We start from the raw sequence: 17,687 nt of genomic DNA, 5'->3' as shown, positions 1-17,687 counted from the left end.
AAAACAAAACCGTGAGGGAATGGTGAGTCCAAAGCGGACAATATCGTGTTACGGTAGTGGAGTCGGGCCCGGGAAGTAGTCCCGCCCGGGCCGGGATGTGACAATTTGGTATCAGAGCCTAACCCTGGTCGTGTGTGTGCCGACGAAGACGTCGGGCCCCTGAGGGGGGTGGATTGTGACATCCCACATCGCCCAGGGGAGTGATCCTTAAATGTATATTCATATCTCTACCTAGCATGAGGCCTTTTGGGAGCTCACTGGCTTCGGGTTCTGTAGGAACTCCGAAGTTAAGCGAGAAGGGGGTTAGAGCAATCCCATGATGGGTGACCCATTGGGAAGTTGCTCGTGAGTTCCCAAAAACAAAACCGTGAGGGAATGGTAAGCCCAAAGCGGACAATATCGTGTTACGGTGGTGGAGCGGGCCCGGGAAGTGATCCGCCCTGGGCCGGGATGTGACAATTTGGTATCAGAGCCTAACCCTGGCCGTAGTATGCCGACGAGGACGTCGGGCCCCTAAGGGGGGTGGATTGTGACATCCCACATCGTCCAGGGGAGTGATCCTTAAATATATATTTCCATCCCTACCTAACACGAGGCCTTTTGGGAGCTCACTGGTTTCGGGTTCCGTAGGAACTCCGAAGTTAAGCGAGAAGGGAGCTAGAGCAATCCCATGATGGGTGATCCACTGGGAAGTTGCTCGTGCTACGGTGGTGGAACGGGCCCGGGAAGTGTTCCGCCCCGGGCCGGGATGTGACATTAATGAAACCCATTTTATCAACCAAAAGAGGGTAAAATACATTTTTGTTTTCTATCACATCAAAAAAGTTAAGGACAATAACTTAATTTCACAAAATAAAATTTTGTTTTTTTTAAACATTACCTACATGTGATTTTATCATATCTGATTTATAAAAAAAAAAAAAAAAAAACATCTTTCCCTCTCTCTTCACTCCTATGTTCTCTCTTCCTCTCTCCTTCAATTTTAAAAACAAAAATAATTTTTTTTTTACACTTTGTGCATGGTGATATATTAGTAGTATATAAAACGAGAAGGCAAAAAGATTGAAGTGTTCACAATACCAAAATTGCCCTTCGGCTATTAAGATTTAAAAAATAAATAAAAAAGAAACCATGTAAGGTGGTTGATAGGTATCTTTTTAAAAAAAAATTATTTTTCGTTAAAGTAAACAATACCGGAAGTGTTTCGTTAAAACTTCTATCTAAAATAGGTAAAAAATAAAAAAAGAAAAAAACCACATGCGTAAACGTTTGTGACAAGAGGCTAATAAGTTTGTAGCTCAGTCTCTAATTTTTTTTTTTTTAAACAAACGATATTATTTACACAAAATGGGAGGAGGTAGATTTAGCTTCATAATAGGTTAGTAATAATGTGGTTCAAATTCTTATTTGACGAGAATCGAACATAAAACCTCTTACTTATAAAAGAAAATAAATACCATTAGACCGTAATATTAAGTGGCAAGATTGGTATATCATTCACAAACAAGTAGCCAACACCAACAGGATCCTCTCCAGATGCTTTTGGTGAGGATCTTGGAGATTTGTGAATCGTGTTAATTTATCGTACATCGTACGATCAGTTTTTGTCAAATACTATTTGTGTTTAATTTTAAATAAAAATATTTAAAATAATTTTTAATCGCATGAATAAACAAAATTGACAGAATTTCAAAATTTTCACATATAAGATCTAGCGAGATCCGGATTCGCCAAGTTAATTCCATTAAAAAATGAATTGGACTTTAGCGGGCTTTGACTTTACCTTCCTCTGCTGTGTGGTGTTTGTAGATAGATCATAGATCTGAAAATATTCTTCGTCTGTGCAAACACAAAAACCTCTGCCAAGAACAATAATCAGACCGGACCAAAACAAGTGCAGCAACAAATGTTCCGATGGATGCCTCGACGTCTTCCTCCTTAAAACGTTGGAATTACGACGTGTACTTGAGCTTTCAAGGTGAATACGAACGCCCGTTCTTCAGGAAGTTCACGCACAACCTCTGCTACGCGTTGAAACATGCCGAAGTCAACGTCCGTATCGGCGATGGCAATCTAAGAGGACGGGAAAATGAGGTAAACGTGCTGAATCAGGCAATCCAAGGGTCTAAAGTCGCTGTCATCGTCTTCTCAGAGAACTATGCGGAATCAATATGTTGTCTTGATGATCTCGCGAAGATCATGGAGTGCAGAAAAACACTGGGTCAAATGGTTATTCCAATATTCTGTGATGTCCAACCTTCAGAAGTCAGGACACAGACCGGTACTTTTGCAACAGCATTTCTGGACCACGAACGGCGGTCGTATGACGCCAAAGAAAAGTTACAGCTATGGAGAGACGCTCTTACTGACGCTGCAAATTTGTCTGGTTTTAATGCTAGATTCACGGATTGGTAAATAAATTTACTTTCTCATTTCCTTTTCTTTATTTTGTATGTGTTTAATTTCCCAGTCTAAATTTTTTACATATTTAAAAACATTTTTTTGTGTATAAACCATATTAAGAAACAATAGAATGATGCTTGTTTGGGATTTCTTCGAAGGGATAAAACGCATTCTAACAATCAAAAGCACTTTTGCGGAAAAATTTAGAAGTATTTTTGAGTCGTAGAAGCGGTTTCTAGGGACGTCCATGTCAGATGCTTTTCCAGGGTCTTGAATTTTTAGTGCAAATGTTAACATGTGTAGACTGAAAGCACTTCTACTCACGAACATAATTGCTTCCTACATAAACAAATCTAAATGGCCCCTCAGTAAAATTCGGAATGGTTAGGCATCAAAATTTGATGGTATTTGGCGGTTTTGACTCGTCAAATTCTGAATAGTTATAGTTGAACGAACACATCCACATATTAAAGTTGCAGTTTGTATAATAAATCTAACTTGTGCTTCATTTGGACTTGTGACAACCAGGGACGAAGAACGAAAGTTTATCAGGGAAATTGTCACAGAGATCATCAGAGTCTTGGACCGCAGACCATGCTTAGAGGTAGCCACCAATCCAGTTGGAATAGATTCTCGGGTGCAAGAAATCAGTAATTATTTAGATGTTGGAGGATCAAATGATGTTCGCATAATTGGAATTTGGGGTATGGGTGGAGTGGGTAAAACGACGGTTGCCAAAGCCATTTTCAACAAATATCAGGGTTTGTTTGAAGGTAAAAGTTTTCTTGCTAGTGTGAGAGAAGAGAAACTGGTTAAGTTGCAATACACACTTCTTTCTGATGTATTGAGATCAGGAAACATAAAGGTTAGTAGAATTGATGAAGGGACCGAGGATATAAAAAGAAGACTTGGCAACCAAATGGTACTTGTCATAGTTGATGAGGTAGATAGCGTGAAACAGTTAGAAGCATTAGCTATAAAACGTGACTCTTTCGGCCCAGGTAGTAGAATTATTATAACCTCAAGAGACCAACATTTGCTAAAGATACTAAAAGCAAATACGATTTGTCATCTACCAGCAATGAATAAAGAAGAAGCTCTTGAGCTCCTTAGTTGGCATGCCTTCAGTAAGAATTATCCTAATGAAGAATATCTTCATGTCTCAAGAGAAGTTGTTGATTACTGTGGAGGTTTACCACTAGCACTTGAAGTTTTAGGTTCTTATCTATCTGGGAAAAGCTCAAGTGAATGGAAAAGTGAGTTGGAGAAATTGAAATGTCATCCTCGTGGGGAGGTTCTCAATAGACTTAAAATAAGCTTTGATCAGCTAGCTGATGATGACCTGAAGGCTATATTCCTTGATATATCATGTTTCTTTACTGGAATGAACAAGGACTATGTCATGAAAATATTGGATGGCTGTGACTTATATCCAGAAATCGGAATCAGTGTCCTCCAAGAACGATGCCTTGTAACTACTAATGATGATTTCACACTGGTGATGCATGATTTGCTTCGCGACATGGGAAGAGAAATTGTGCATTTAGAATCCCATGACCCTGGAAACCGCAGTAGGTTATGGCATCACAACGATGTGCTAAAGGTGTTGACAGACAAATCTGTAAGTACTTTTGCAACCAAATTTTATGTTAAATGCATCTACTTAATAAATATGCATATCACACACATCTAATAATTTGTATATGTTGGACGTTTCAACAGTATACAACACAATGAGTTGATTGGAAAGATACCCATATATACTACAGGTTGAATGAAAAGAGAAAAAGGAAAGTGTAGGAGATATCAAAGGAACCGATTGTATTGAATTATCTTAAATTAATTAACAGAATCATGTATCATATATGTTCTGCTCTTCTTAGATGCAAGAGGTGAAATATAACACCTGTAGCAGATACTTAGATACCTAACAAATTTGGACACAGCACAACGGAAGTCTCAGCACAAATTATATGGCTTTAATTCATAGGTACCAGGCGAGTGATAGGTTTTGTGTGCATAAATCATCTTTTCACATGCAGATAGCCCTTTTCTTACTCAATTCTTTCCCACCCCTCCCCTCCTCCTCCTCCTCAATAGGGAACTGAAGCAATTCAAGGACTCACTTTAGATTTGCAAGAGTCTGACGAGACTATTTTCAGTACAGAAGCATTTAGAAACATGCATAGTCTGAGATTGCTCAAACTCAATTACGTCAAGCTCACTGGCAGTTACAACAATCTGTTCAATGAGTTAAGATGGTTGTGTTGGCATGGATTCCCCCTGGAGGTCATACCAGAAGATTTTGATCACCCAAACATAGTTGTTATTGACCTCAGCTATAGCAAACTCACACAAGTTTGGAAGGATTCCGATCTGGTATGTTATGACTTTAACCAAATTATTAATTCATTCCTCTAGGTTTTCTAAACACCATCATCATGCTTTCTGTCTTATATTTGAATTTGAGTTTTTTTTCCTTTTCTCTAACAGTTGCTTGAGAAGTTGAAGTTTCTTAATCTCAGTCATTCCCATTACCTAAGACAATCACCTGACTTTTCAAAACTCCCAAATCTCGAGCAGTTGGTACTTCAAGACTGTAAGTCTTTGCTCAACATTGACCAGTCTATTGGTCAACTTGAGAAACTTGTTTCAGTAGATCTTAAAGACTGCTTGCTTAGGGATCTCCCAAAGAGTTTTTACAAATTGACATCTATTGAAACTCTTGATCTCACTGGCTGCTCAAATTTTGAAAACTTGGAGGACTTGGCTGGGAACGTGGTACTGTCTTGAACTCAACCAAACTATATATCAAATCTTTTCTCCGCGTTTTGGAAATACCAACATCATGCTTTCTCTCTTCTATTTGAATTTTGATTTTCCTCATCTTTTGTCTTACAGTTACTTGAGAAGTTGAAGTTTCTTTATCTTGGTTATTGCAATCGCCTGATCAGATTACCAGACTTTTCAAAAATCCCAAATCTTGAGAGATTGATACTTGAAGACTGTAAGAGTTTGTCCGAGATTCACTCTGTATTACGATTGAAAAAGCTTAAGTACTTGTCTCTTGCAAACTGCAATCTAGCAGATCATGCAATTCCTATAGATCTTGGGGCTCTATTTTCGTTAGAAGTTTTAGACGCAAGAGGCAATGGATTTAAATGCCTACCTATCCTCAGCAGACTTAACAAGCTTCAAACGTTACACTTGAATAATTGCACAAATCTACAGAAAATTCCATATTTACCAACAAATTTGGAAATCCTGGAAGCGGATGAGTGCATTGCATTGGAGAAAATGCCAAATTTTTCGGAAATGTCAAGGATGAGAGTATTGCATCTCAATCACTCCCCCAAAATCACTGAGATTGGGGGCCTGCACAAATCATTAAAGTCCATGACAAGGATTCATATGGAAGGGTGCACAAATCTCACTGCTGAGTTTAGGAAGAAGATACTACAGGTCTCTCTCTCTCTCTCTCTCTCTCTCTCTCTCTCACACACACACACACACACACACACACACACACACACACACACACACACACACACACTCACACACCCAGATGAACATGTACATGTGTAAAGGTGCATTCATTACAATGTGTTGCTCATACAAATCTTAATCTACATGGTATAGGGATGGACTTCTTGCGGTTATGGTGGCATTTTCCTCAATGGAAATTATATTCCTGAGTGGTTCAAGTATGTCGGGGATGATGAAGTCTGTTTTGCAGTGACTGAAAGCGTTGGTAGTAATTTTAATGGGTTGACTCTGTGCTGTGTATACTCTTCAAACAAACAACCTGAGGATTGTCCTCTTGTCATTTCCGTTCGAAATAAAACCAAGCGTACTGCTTTGCTCGCCCATATAACATATGCCTCAGTACCAACTTTCTGTGATTATGAAGACCATTATCTTTGGCAGGGGCAGTTATCGAACGATGTGCTCTGTTGGCAAAAAGGCGATCAAGTCAAGATTTTTGTAGGGCCTGCTCGGCCTGGAGATAATTCTGCAAGAGTGAAGAAAGTAGCGGTTAATCTTGTCTGGGACAAATTTATGAAGGAAAATACGGATGATTCGCATCCTGGTTTATATGATTTAAACCCACATCAGGATTGTTTGTCGGGAGACAATGATGAGGCACGAACAAGCCACGACACATCTGATGAGAACCTTCCTTCGAAAATATTGAGGTCTGATAGTATTGATAGTGGTGAGGACGAGGCAGGACCGAGCCCTGATTTATCTGATGAGAATCGAACTCCCAAAAGAGGATTGTTTTCATTTCTCTCAAAACTGCTTCCGTCGTGCGGTAAAAAAACCAAGTAAGTGTTTGGTAAATTATAGTGCTAAAAGTGCTTTTAGCAAATTAAAAAAGAAAACTGTGTCAGGGTGTTTGTTAAATTTTTATATAGAAGTGTTGGAACTCTGAAATAACCAAAATGGACATGTTGCTAGATGTATTATTAATTGATTTAAGAAAACTTCATTTTAATCTCTAGAAAAGATCATGTTTTCAATAGTACTGTGAAATCCCATCTTCGGATTTCACTATTTGCATTTACATTAGTATTTCATAGTTACGACATATTTATATTTGCAGCGAAATTTTTTTCCAATAAGGCATCAGAAGGGTTAGAGGCTTTCAAATGTTCGACACGTTAATATTTGACGCGTTTATATCACTGCTGAGTATTAGCATTACAAGAAAATGTTAAATTAATGTTATGGGTGATATTGTGGTTATAGACTTGAGTCAATGTCCTACCTATTTTCGTTATGGGTGATATTCTGATTCATCCCATGTACTTTCGTGTAAGTCAATCTCTAGCAAATTAATTAATAAAGGAAAATTTTATTTGAACCTATATAACCTCTTTTTACACTCAACTTACTCTCTACATTCATATTATTTTTAATTAAACTATCAATATCTCTTTAAACTTAAATTTACTACTTAAATTACCCTTGAAGACCCAATTCAATATATAGATCTATCTTTACACCCATTCAAAAATAAAAACTCAAAATCAATGTTCTACAACTTATTCAAGGCGTACATAGAGCAATATCTCTCACATATTTGTCTTGTGCTTAGTGGAGTTCAAATCTTTTGCACTCATAAGGATTGCGGCCCCTCTATGGCTTTTCTAATTTCTTAACCCAACTTAACTTTGTTAAGTCTTTTGTTATCTTCTACTTGCAAAACAATCTTAGTTGCAAAGGGAGTAACTTAATAACTTAATCAAACTCATTGTATCCTGTTGCAAAAACAATCTTAATTGCAGGAAGAGTACATTGCAATTACCTCATAGCCACACCCAGAAATCACCACCTGCAAAAGAGACCCAAATAAGAATTAAAACCCAATAATCAAAGTGAACCTAAGACACATTGTTTATACAAAATTAGTTCTAACCTTAATCCCAAATTTGTTGAATCGATAATTAACCTCTGAATCAGATGCTTGAATCAAAAGGAAGTATGAATTTCCTCATGTTATTCGGTCTGTCCCACCAGAATCCAATCTATGACATATTTGTCACTATGATATACAAAATCTAGGACCTGGTGGATATTGAATAGGATGCAGTACTCGTCACTCTGATGTACAATTGTGTCGAGTTTAAATAATTATGTTGCTGATATTTGATCCTTACTCCTGCATTTGTTACGTTCAAGCATAATTTTTAATTAGAGCTAGGTATAAATTGCCAACTCCTTCGTAGAGGATTTTGTTGAGATTATATTGATTAATCCTTTAGTTGGAGGATTCAAAACTTTAAAATCATCACCATCAGTCAAAAAGAGCTTGTTTTACTGTATGAGAGCGTCTTAGTATTTTTAGTTAGAATGAACGTGGAATAAAGACTCTGTGATGATAGAGTTTGATGTGATGAGAGGGTTTATTGATAAATTTTAATTTTAATTTTAGTTTTATCTTGTGCTTGATGGTAATTATACAATAGGCTAAAAAAGATGATTCATATTTAAAGTTTAAGTTAGGTGTAGAGACAAGTTATGTTGGTTCAAATAAAATTTTCCATTAATAAATCATCTTCTCTCATTTTCTATCCTCTTCAGATAATTTGGAAAGCAAAAGTTCCACAAGGCACGAATATTGGGATAGATTTTGGCTTATGGTAGAGTTAATACTTGTGAGATTGCCGGAGGAGGAAGGTTAATGAAAGTCTATCTCTATATTGGTGCATCGTGTGCATAATGGGAGGAGAAAGCATAGACTTCGGTTTCTCCATTCCTATTCCCCTGCCACCAGATTTGGTACAAACTGTTTTTGGAAGCTATAATGTGATTTGGGAAAAGAGGAGGAATGTGGAATAGTTGTCTTATCTATCTATCTATCTATTCTATTAATGGCATGTTTACGTAACGGTAATGAAAATATGAGGAATTGAATTGAGTAGGAGTTGGAATGAGGAGAAGTCAGAATTGGATTCCTGTTGAAGTTGTTTACTTAAATGTTCTAGAATCGGAATATAATTCCACAAAGCTGTTTACTAATTCAGCAGAATCGGAATATAAACTAGTATGATTACTAAAATGCCCTTGTCCCAAATCAAATATTTTATATACTTTAATGGGTTTATAAATGATAGTCTTGGAAATATAAAAAGTAAGTGAGGGTATAAAGGGAACAAAAGTGTCATTCCGATTGCCCAAACAATCAGGAATTGAATTACCACCTATATCTAGGGAATCCAATTCCACCAATACAAGGAATTGAATTCCAAAATTTGTGTGGGCCCCATTGCTTTTTTGATTCCTCCATGTTAAGTAAACACCAGAGTACTCCGTAATCGGAATTCAATTCCACATTCTCATTCCGATTACAGATACATAAACACGTCCTTAGAGAAGAGCCCTTTTCAACTTTTTTCTCAATTTTTTATTAATTTTACCCTTACTTTTGAATACACAATATTGATATGATGAGGGTAAAATAGTAATTTTGTACATTTTGACAAAATGACAATCATATCCCTATTTTTCCTGTTTTATCCTCACTTTTGATACATAATATTTACATAATGAGGACAAAAAACAGTAATTATGTAATATTAAGATAAAATATGCACTTATTAAGAGAAATTGGTCAACCATCATTTTTTCATACTCTTTTTAAAATTTTAAAAACTAATCATTCCTTAATAAATAAATAAATAAAAAAATGAAATGAAATTGTTCACACACACAGAGTGTGTGCTTATCGCCTAGTTATATATAAAGAGAATGGAAAAGGTGAATAGTGATTTGGTGTCACTATGCTTCAACAAAAATATTTGGACAAAAATGCCCCCAAAACAAAAAAAACTTAAAAAGGCATTCCAAAATAATGCATCAAATAAGACAGGGGCATTTTTGTCATTTTAATAGTATGTTTTTAGTAATTTAATTTTTGGTGCTTTTTAAAATTTTTTTTTTTAATTATTACCTCACAATAGGCTAACAATAATGTGATTCAATTTCTCTATTTTTAAACACGTTCAAAACATTTTAAGAGACGTGTAATTCTGGTTATAAAAAAGGTTTTCCGCATGCGGATAACAATGTGATTAAATGAATTGTCAAATGATTGTTTGTTTTTTTTTAACAAACGATATTATCTACACTAAAGAGGAATGGGGTGGGCTTAGCCTCACAATGAGTTAGCAATAATGTGATTCAATCAATTATTTATTAAATATTATTTTCTTTATTTTTAAACACGTTTAAAATATCTTAAGAGGCGTGTAATGCCGGTTATAAAAAATAAAAAAAATAAAAAAAAATCTTTAGCACACAGATAATAATGTGATTAAATTAATTGTCAAATGATTGTTTTTTTTTTTTTTTTTTTAAATAAACGATATTATCTACACTAAAGGGAAAGGAGGTGAGCTTAACCTCACAATAGGCTAGTAATAATATGATTCAATCAATTGTTTATTAAATATTATTTTCTCTATTCTTAATGTAAATTCTATAGAGACCGATTTTATTATGTGAATTCAACTGTTTTAATTGGTTTATGAGGGGTTTCTTCTAACATGATCTAAAATTATTCATTTACTTAAAATATTTGACTTTCCTTTGTCAATTTACGCATATAGATATATTTAAAATGTGTAAGTCATGAGTACCACGCTATGATTTAAAAAATGTCTTCTGCATACGTTTTCACACGTGCATGAAGGCTAGTTACTATTGCATGTATAATACGAATATAACAAAACAAAAAGGATCATGAGATAGAGTTTGCTTTGGGGCATCATCGTGGGCTTAATTATTCTCTCCATTTGTAATTGTGGTTTTAGGTTCAATTATTGTTAAAGGCGAATTTAAACTACATTATTGTTAGCCCATTATGAGACTTAGCACACCCCTAGACAATATCATTTGTTCAAAAAAAAAAAAAAAAAAAAAAAATACAAGAGAAATGCCAAGAGGGACTTGTGAGGCTTAAGCACACCTCTTCGATATTGTGGCCTACACCTGAAACAAGTAGAACTAGTAAATTTCATGTTGATGGATCTGAAGACTTGTTTGTGAAATGTCACATGCCACATAAGAATGAGTACTTGCCCTATGCCTGGCGTAGCCAAGTCAACTAGATACATTTTCACCCTTTCTATGCCTAAGTACGAATTCTCTCCCTTCTAGTTTAGACTAAACTAGAAAATGTACCCGCACTTTGCTGTGGACGTTAAATGTATTAGTCACAACAGGTATGAATGGTTTCCACACAAAGCAACTAAAAAGATGTTGTAGCACCTAAGAACCTATGAACATTTGGGACATCTTACTCATGTGAGACAGGACAATTCCTATTGAAAAAAAGTCCTATTTCTTCTTCAAATTGAATCAACATCATTGATGAAGCAATTAAAAATTCCTACTGGCAAACAATTGACTCAAGAGTTGAGCAATTAAACTATATAATTTTACAAAAGTAAAGGTCAACTCAACTCTTCGAGTTAAACTATATATCTAATTTACCAGAAAACTTAACTTTACAGTTTACCTGATAGAAGCACTTAATTTTCCTATTTAAAACAGTTTACCCATTCTTGATCAGTAAAATATAGCTTAAGCTTAATTTATTAACAGGTTAATGCAGTTCAAAAGTATTTTCTATTGTGGCGAGAAGGAGAAGCTACAGCCAAGAGCCAACCCGCCTTTACTTTTTACTTTGTCCAGATGCATATGTACAGTTTACCTGCACGTGTCTTGAGCTGTTACCTATCCTCCACTTGCAGCAGTTTTCCTCCTCTACACGGGAACCTCTTATGCATGACTGGCCTACAAAGAGAGAAACAGTATTAGAAAAACACATTATACTCAAAACCATCACACTAAATATATTTTCAAACAAATCACAATCCATCACACAGTGCGTCCAACTCCAAGGCAACACTAAACAAACACACAAAATGTATAAAAACCCAAGAAAAGTAGAAGTGTAACAATATTGTTATGCATCTGTACTTATTCTCACAAATAATGAATACAAGAATTTGATGACCTTGCTACTCAAGCTCCAAGGAAAAACGAAATAAAATTCAATGGTTAAAATTAATCCTTACGTAAATGTATTCCCCACATCTAAATCATTCAAGTACAACGAAATTCAATGGTTTCAACAAAAAAAAAAAAAAAAATTTGTGCTTGACTTGAGTTCAAAATATTCAAGTACAACGTAATTGAAACATGTGCAAGAGCTTCCATGAAAACATAACATACAAACAAAACTTCATTCAAAGTAGAAAGAAAAACTTGGACATGATAACCGAAACTAATATTTGTAAGGGGTATAGTTTACTCCCATTATCGTACTTTCTTTCTTCTACTGTCACAATCCCACCCACCAAATCGAAGATCCGCATGAATGGGTGACATTCTCACTCACATTTTTTATCTTCTCTTCCTATTGTACAAACACATTGCACCATAAAATAGCTCTACATGAGAGAGGGAGCGAGGGAAGAAAGAGAGTGCAGAGAGAGAGAGAGAGAGAGAGAGAGAGAGAGAGAGAGAGAGAGAGAGAGAGAGCATAAAGTCATAAATCTTGAAACATCCCAACGTTACAAGAGCAGTAGTATATAGTGAGCATGAATGATATTGCACCAGTCCAAGGAGCATATCACTCACCAGCTAATCTCGCTTGAAATGATAGGGAAAGAACCTTCATTGATCCTCAATCCACTAAGACAGCCTAAATGAATAAGAGAAAAACACAATTAATAAACACGGGGACAAAGAACCAGAGAAGCAGAAACAAACTTCTAAGCACCAAAATTTTGTGCTAGTAAAAAAAAGATCCAGTTGTACTGAGACATGAATGATCCATGTTTTCTAATATAACTTAAACCCAACCATGAATTTACAAAATTTTCCATAGAATTACTAACATAACTCAGAAAAAAGACTCAACTCAATTAAATTTCTTACATAACTTAAACCCGACAAATTTAACTAATTAGATTCATCTACAAAATAGATTTTAACATAATCTCACAGAGTTTCTTCTAACCAAGTAAACCATTACTCAACAAAAAACATGTAGACAAAGCTCTTATCAAAATCACAATATTGTAATGAACGGGAACTTGAAAATAATCTCAGCTAGGCACTTTTCCAAAATGAAGGAAAAATCTACTTTATAACAACGTAACTTAATAGATGAAACCACCAATTTAGTCACCTAAAATTCATAACCAACACAGAAAACAACTCCAAATCCTCAAGTTTACATATATATGAGCCAAAGGTCAAATTTTTACAAACCACTCATCCCACAACATGAAAAAGCAGATCGAAAAATTCAATTTTTGTATAAAAATAAGACAAAGATTCAATTTTTACAGACACGGTCATTTTACACAATAAGAACACCTCACCCAAACAATAACCAAAGTTGTGGTATCTGAATTAAGTAGGCAGACGCCTTGCAAGGCTTTCTTCGCTTTCTTCAATATCATCTCATGTTCCCTTCTCATCTTTCCTATATGATACAATAAATTGTTCAAATTCAGACGTAAATAAGAGAATCTGCCACTGTACTATTACTGTCGCTAGTCCTGAACAATAATGCAAGTGCAGCTTCTCTCAATAGAGAACTTCATCATATAGACTAATAAAATCTAATGTAATCTGTCAAAAACGAAATAAAAACAAAAAAAACAAAAAAGACAGCGATTATTTGAAGGCACCGTAATGCCTTTGCCATCATACGCTTGCAACATTTAATTGATGCATCTATTGTTCAATGAAATCATTTGCTCGGCTAAAAAAGTAGAAATACCATAAATACAATGATATCCAATTTATTAGAAATCATGTAGAAGCAAATGTAAATGATGATGGAATCATGACTGTGAATGAGAAACACAAACCTGACAAAAAGAAAACCCATAAGAACGTGCAAAGATACTTGCATCGTATTTTTTTATTGCATCATCCATGTTGCAACACATTAAAAAAACATTGTTTGGAAAAGCTTTGCTATGACAATTAGGTTTTGAGAAAAATAATACGAAAAAAATAAAGAAACAATTACTGAAAAGGCATAATAATGGCCTACTAATAACAAAATACACTCCTCAACAATGCACACGAACATGTGAGTTGAAATTTTGAAACATTCGACAATAAAAGGAAAGAAGCAAAATTAGAAGAAAAGAAAGAGATGCTCACTCAAAAAGAACGAAGAAATAATACCAGGCTTCTTCTCTTCGGCATCCAAAATTCCTCGCTGAATCCTTCAACCTTAAACATATTTAAAATACAAAATGGAAAAACCCCAGAAGAAATCATGACATAGAATTAAATCATCCAAGTAAAATTAGACCATGGACACAAAAAGAAATGAAAGTAGTTTAATCTGACTTAATCAGTGGAAAAAATTATAGATCTAGAGAACAAAATTACCCAAAGTTCCACTCAGCACAAACATAAGAAAAATAAAAGCCAAAATTATAGATAGAGTAAAATTACCCAAACTTCCACTCAGCACAAACATAAGGGCCAATGCGAAGGTGAGCATAGATCCCTGCCTTTTGTATGGCCTGGAGAAACCTCACCAGATCATACATCCTTTCAAAATTGTACTAAAACCCAGCATAAACCTAGCAAAACCCCAGAAGGTGAAATTAACTATAAAACCAAACGTACAAAAGCATTCGTTTGTAGATCTAAATTCATACCCCTTTATACTGGCTCAAAGGTGGTTTTTGTCGTAGCAATGTCTAAGACAGTGCACCCAAGACTCCATACATCCACAGCAAGGTTTACACCACTTGAGTTTTGTATAATCTGGGCAAGCAACCGAAATGAAGACTTAAGTCAAACCATCAGGAAGCATGCTACGGAGGAGAAAAATACAGTAACAAAAAAAATCACCCTCACAGACTTATCATGTGAAGCTCCATTTGATTGCTCTAATCTTCATTAAGAAGATTGGTACCTGTCAAGATACATTACAAACTTCATTTAATTAAAGAAACAAAAGCCAGAAAAGTAGAAATCCAACACAATTAACTTAAAGAGAAGCAATATGAAATCATTAAATTTTTCATTCCGACTATTCTACCACATTGTGAAACACAGAAAACTGAAGCTCAATTAACAAATTACATTAAACATAAATATTGAATTGCAAACCAACCATTGCCATATAATAGATAGTAAAAAATTTGTACCCAGTTCATCCAATTCAATCTCGATTGGCTCCACACCAAGCCTTCTAAGCAACGATTTGACCTCAGATAAGTACCTTCATAGACAATTTCCAAAAGAAAAATCCAATTCAAATTTCTTGAAAAAAAACCAAATTCACAACAATATCAACACCCGAATTGTAAATTTACGTGTTTCTGTCACAATGCTTTGTTCCCAAATTATGTTCAGACATTTTCATGTGAATATCTCCACATATGCATATAATATTCATTATATCAAAAAGGGAGTTATTGTTACTTTGTCATGGCGAAGAAAAGGAAAAAGGTTACTGCAAGAGCTTACCGTTAGTTCTGTTATTTCATGTTACTCCAAGCTTGGATCCACTCGGGGTTACATTCTCCTTACTCTGCAATCATACAAAACAATTCCAAGTTCAAACAGTTTTAAAAGATCTATTAAAAAATAGTACCAATTAAAGAGAAAGAAATGGCAAGTATAAAGAGAGAGGAGTGTGTGTAAGGACCTAGAACTTGTGCAGCATTTTTCAGAGGTTGTGTAATCCTTAATATCCATAATGAATTTATCAAGCAAGATTTCTCAAGGTTCCTGATATCATTAGAAACTATTCATGTGTCAAGAAAATCCATTATTCAAACTGCAGACAGTTCACAGAAATCTGACAACTTATGAATCGTCTCTTGAGCACCTGGGAGTGGGTGGATCCTGGTCTTGAAATATGATGTTTTAAAGAACTGATGAACACGAATATCGGTTGTCAAAACAAAGTAGATAACCAATTCAAAACAAAGTAGATAACCAATCATGACTGTGCTTAAAAGAAAGAAAAAAGATATGGCAGGAGAAAAAGAAGTGCAAGTAAAGTTGCAGCAGCAATCTCAAAACATTTATCAGTTGAAGCATGCATTTCTAATAAATACCATCTCAACATCCAACATATTACACAATTCCATAGCACACAACAATCCAAAAACAGATCAAACAGTTAGCAAATGTCTGAATTAATAATTTGACCATTAAACTAAACAAATCCGGTGATTTAATGCAAAGATGGACACATCTGTAGTACCTTCATCACGTGAACAGTTCCATATCAGTAACAGAAAATAAAAATTTGATGCATCAGGATAATGTTCAAGGAAATGTAAATATTTCCCCAAGAAAGCATATCAAAGAAAAGGGTAACAGAAAATGTAAAATTTGGCACCTTTATTGTTCGTAACAGCATGATGGCATCAACTTTCAATCCTGGCACAAAGCTAACAGTCAAGGGGATGTAATAGGTTATAGGTCACACCTTTGCTGGTACAGAGCAATCTGCATCACTTCCATCACAACAAACCTCTCCCCACTTAACCTAAACAATCACATTTCATCCGAAATCAGTAAAGACTTCAACTTGCTGCAAATTAATAAACAAAAACCCAGCAAACACGAAAAACACAACCACTAAACCTCTTTGAATCCATGGGTAAAAGCATCTCTTTCAAAAATTCCACTTGAAGTAGAAATGATGAATAGGACACTGAACCCCAATTTTTTTGGATATCTGTAAATTCAAACAAAAAGAAAAATTCATAATTTGCTTCTTTTAATTAAAATGTATCTAAATTATATACTAATTAAGATTAAGGGGTTTATATGAGTAAGAACACATACATGCTTGCAAATGTCATACAATCCATACCCAGTTTCAATATTAGCCACAACGAAATGAAGCCGTATCGGCTCAGCGAGAACCTTCTCGATAACCTCCTTCAACACAACCTATCAATTCCAACATAAAAATTGAGAAAAAGTGCGAGAAAATTTGAGCTTGTGATTTTCTCGGAAACCAAACAGGGGTCTAGACTCTAAACCAAACCTTAGGCGAGAGGTGGGGTGGAGAGAGAGGGCAGAGCTTTGAGGCGAGCCACCACGTCTACCCTCCTATCCACCATATCTAAACATCCATAGAGACAAATTGTCAAACACCTAATGGGTGCGCATATACAAACACACACACACCTATATATACAAAAATTACCACAAACAAACACATACACCTATAAATACAAAAGGGGTGTCTATATAATCACCTTGGGGAACATCTTCGGTGTGATGGAGGGACTTGTGGATGTCCATGGCGTAGTTGACCGTGTTGGTCTTGTTAAGGAGCATGAAATGGACTTGAGGATCTGCTCATCTGGGTACATCTGACGCTAGAACTCGAGGAGGGATAAAAAATGAAGAAATTTGGGTTTAGGGATCTGGGTTTTGGGTTTGTCGTTGAATACTGGAACGATATGAAGAAATTTGGGTTTGTGGAGAGTAGCAGAAACTGAGAAGGGGAGAGAGAATCAAAATGGAAAAAAAAAAAGCGGAGAAGAAGTCGCAGCGATGACGGACGCGTGGGCTAGCTTCCACTGTGCGAAGTGGTGGCAATTTCGTAAGTAAATCGAAAGTTCCCATCTCTCTCCAATCTCAGTCGCTCTGTCCCCCTCCTCTCCTCTCGCCACAGGCACACCCAGCTGTCTTCGACTGAAAAATGGGAGCGATCGTCTCTCTCCAATTTGTCAGCCCTTATGCTCCTCCTCTTTTGTGGA

General features: G+C 35.6%; 1 protein-coding gene and 1 long non-coding RNA gene across 6 annotated transcripts; one reads left to right on the top strand and one right to left on the bottom strand.

Annotated features, from left to right (window-relative positions):
* The first annotated feature begins 1,762 nt into the window (after window positions 1-1,762).
* LOC137746521 (disease resistance protein RPV1-like) lies at window positions 1,763-9,303 on the top strand. Its single transcript, XM_068486544.1, has 7 exons — window positions 1,763-2,411; window positions 2,932-4,024; window positions 4,504-4,782; window positions 4,897-5,184; window positions 5,305-5,865; window positions 6,043-6,731; window positions 8,491-9,303. Exons 1-7 carry the CDS (start codon window positions 1,915-1,917, stop codon window positions 8,492-8,494), a joined length of 3,411 nt encoding a protein of 1,136 aa, XP_068342645.1. The 5' UTR covers window positions 1,763-1,914; the 3' UTR covers window positions 8,495-9,303.
* Window positions 9,304-10,500: 1,197 nt separating this feature from the next.
* On the bottom strand, window positions 10,501-16,654 carry LOC137746438 (uncharacterized). Of its 5 annotated transcripts, XR_011069852.1 has the most exons (14): window positions 16,558-16,654; window positions 16,310-16,459; window positions 15,791-15,836; window positions 15,608-15,690; window positions 15,427-15,490; window positions 15,105-15,178; window positions 14,806-14,869; window positions 14,610-14,718; window positions 14,401-14,531; window positions 14,125-14,172; window positions 13,305-13,408; window positions 12,556-12,619; window positions 11,624-11,706; window positions 10,501-10,899 (listed from the first exon to the last, which is right to left on the bottom strand). It is a non-coding gene; the product is annotated as an uncharacterized lncRNA (long non-coding RNA). The 5 variants fall into 5 exon arrangements; XR_011069849.1 differs by lacking the exon at window positions 10,501-10,899 and having other exon boundaries at window positions 11,335-11,706; window positions 14,101-14,172; XR_011069848.1 differs by lacking the exon at window positions 10,501-10,899 and having other exon boundaries at window positions 11,335-11,706.
* Window positions 16,655-17,687: the final 1,033 nt, after the last annotated feature.

The sequence above is a fragment of the Pyrus communis genome, chromosome 10, assembly GCF_963583255.1.
Source record: "Pyrus communis chromosome 10, drPyrComm1.1, whole genome shotgun sequence".
In the NCBI taxonomy this organism is placed as follows: domain Eukaryota; kingdom Viridiplantae; phylum Streptophyta; class Magnoliopsida; order Rosales; family Rosaceae; genus Pyrus; species Pyrus communis.
Note: the sequence above shows the minus strand (reverse complement) of the source record. Positions and strands in the feature narration are given on the sequence as shown.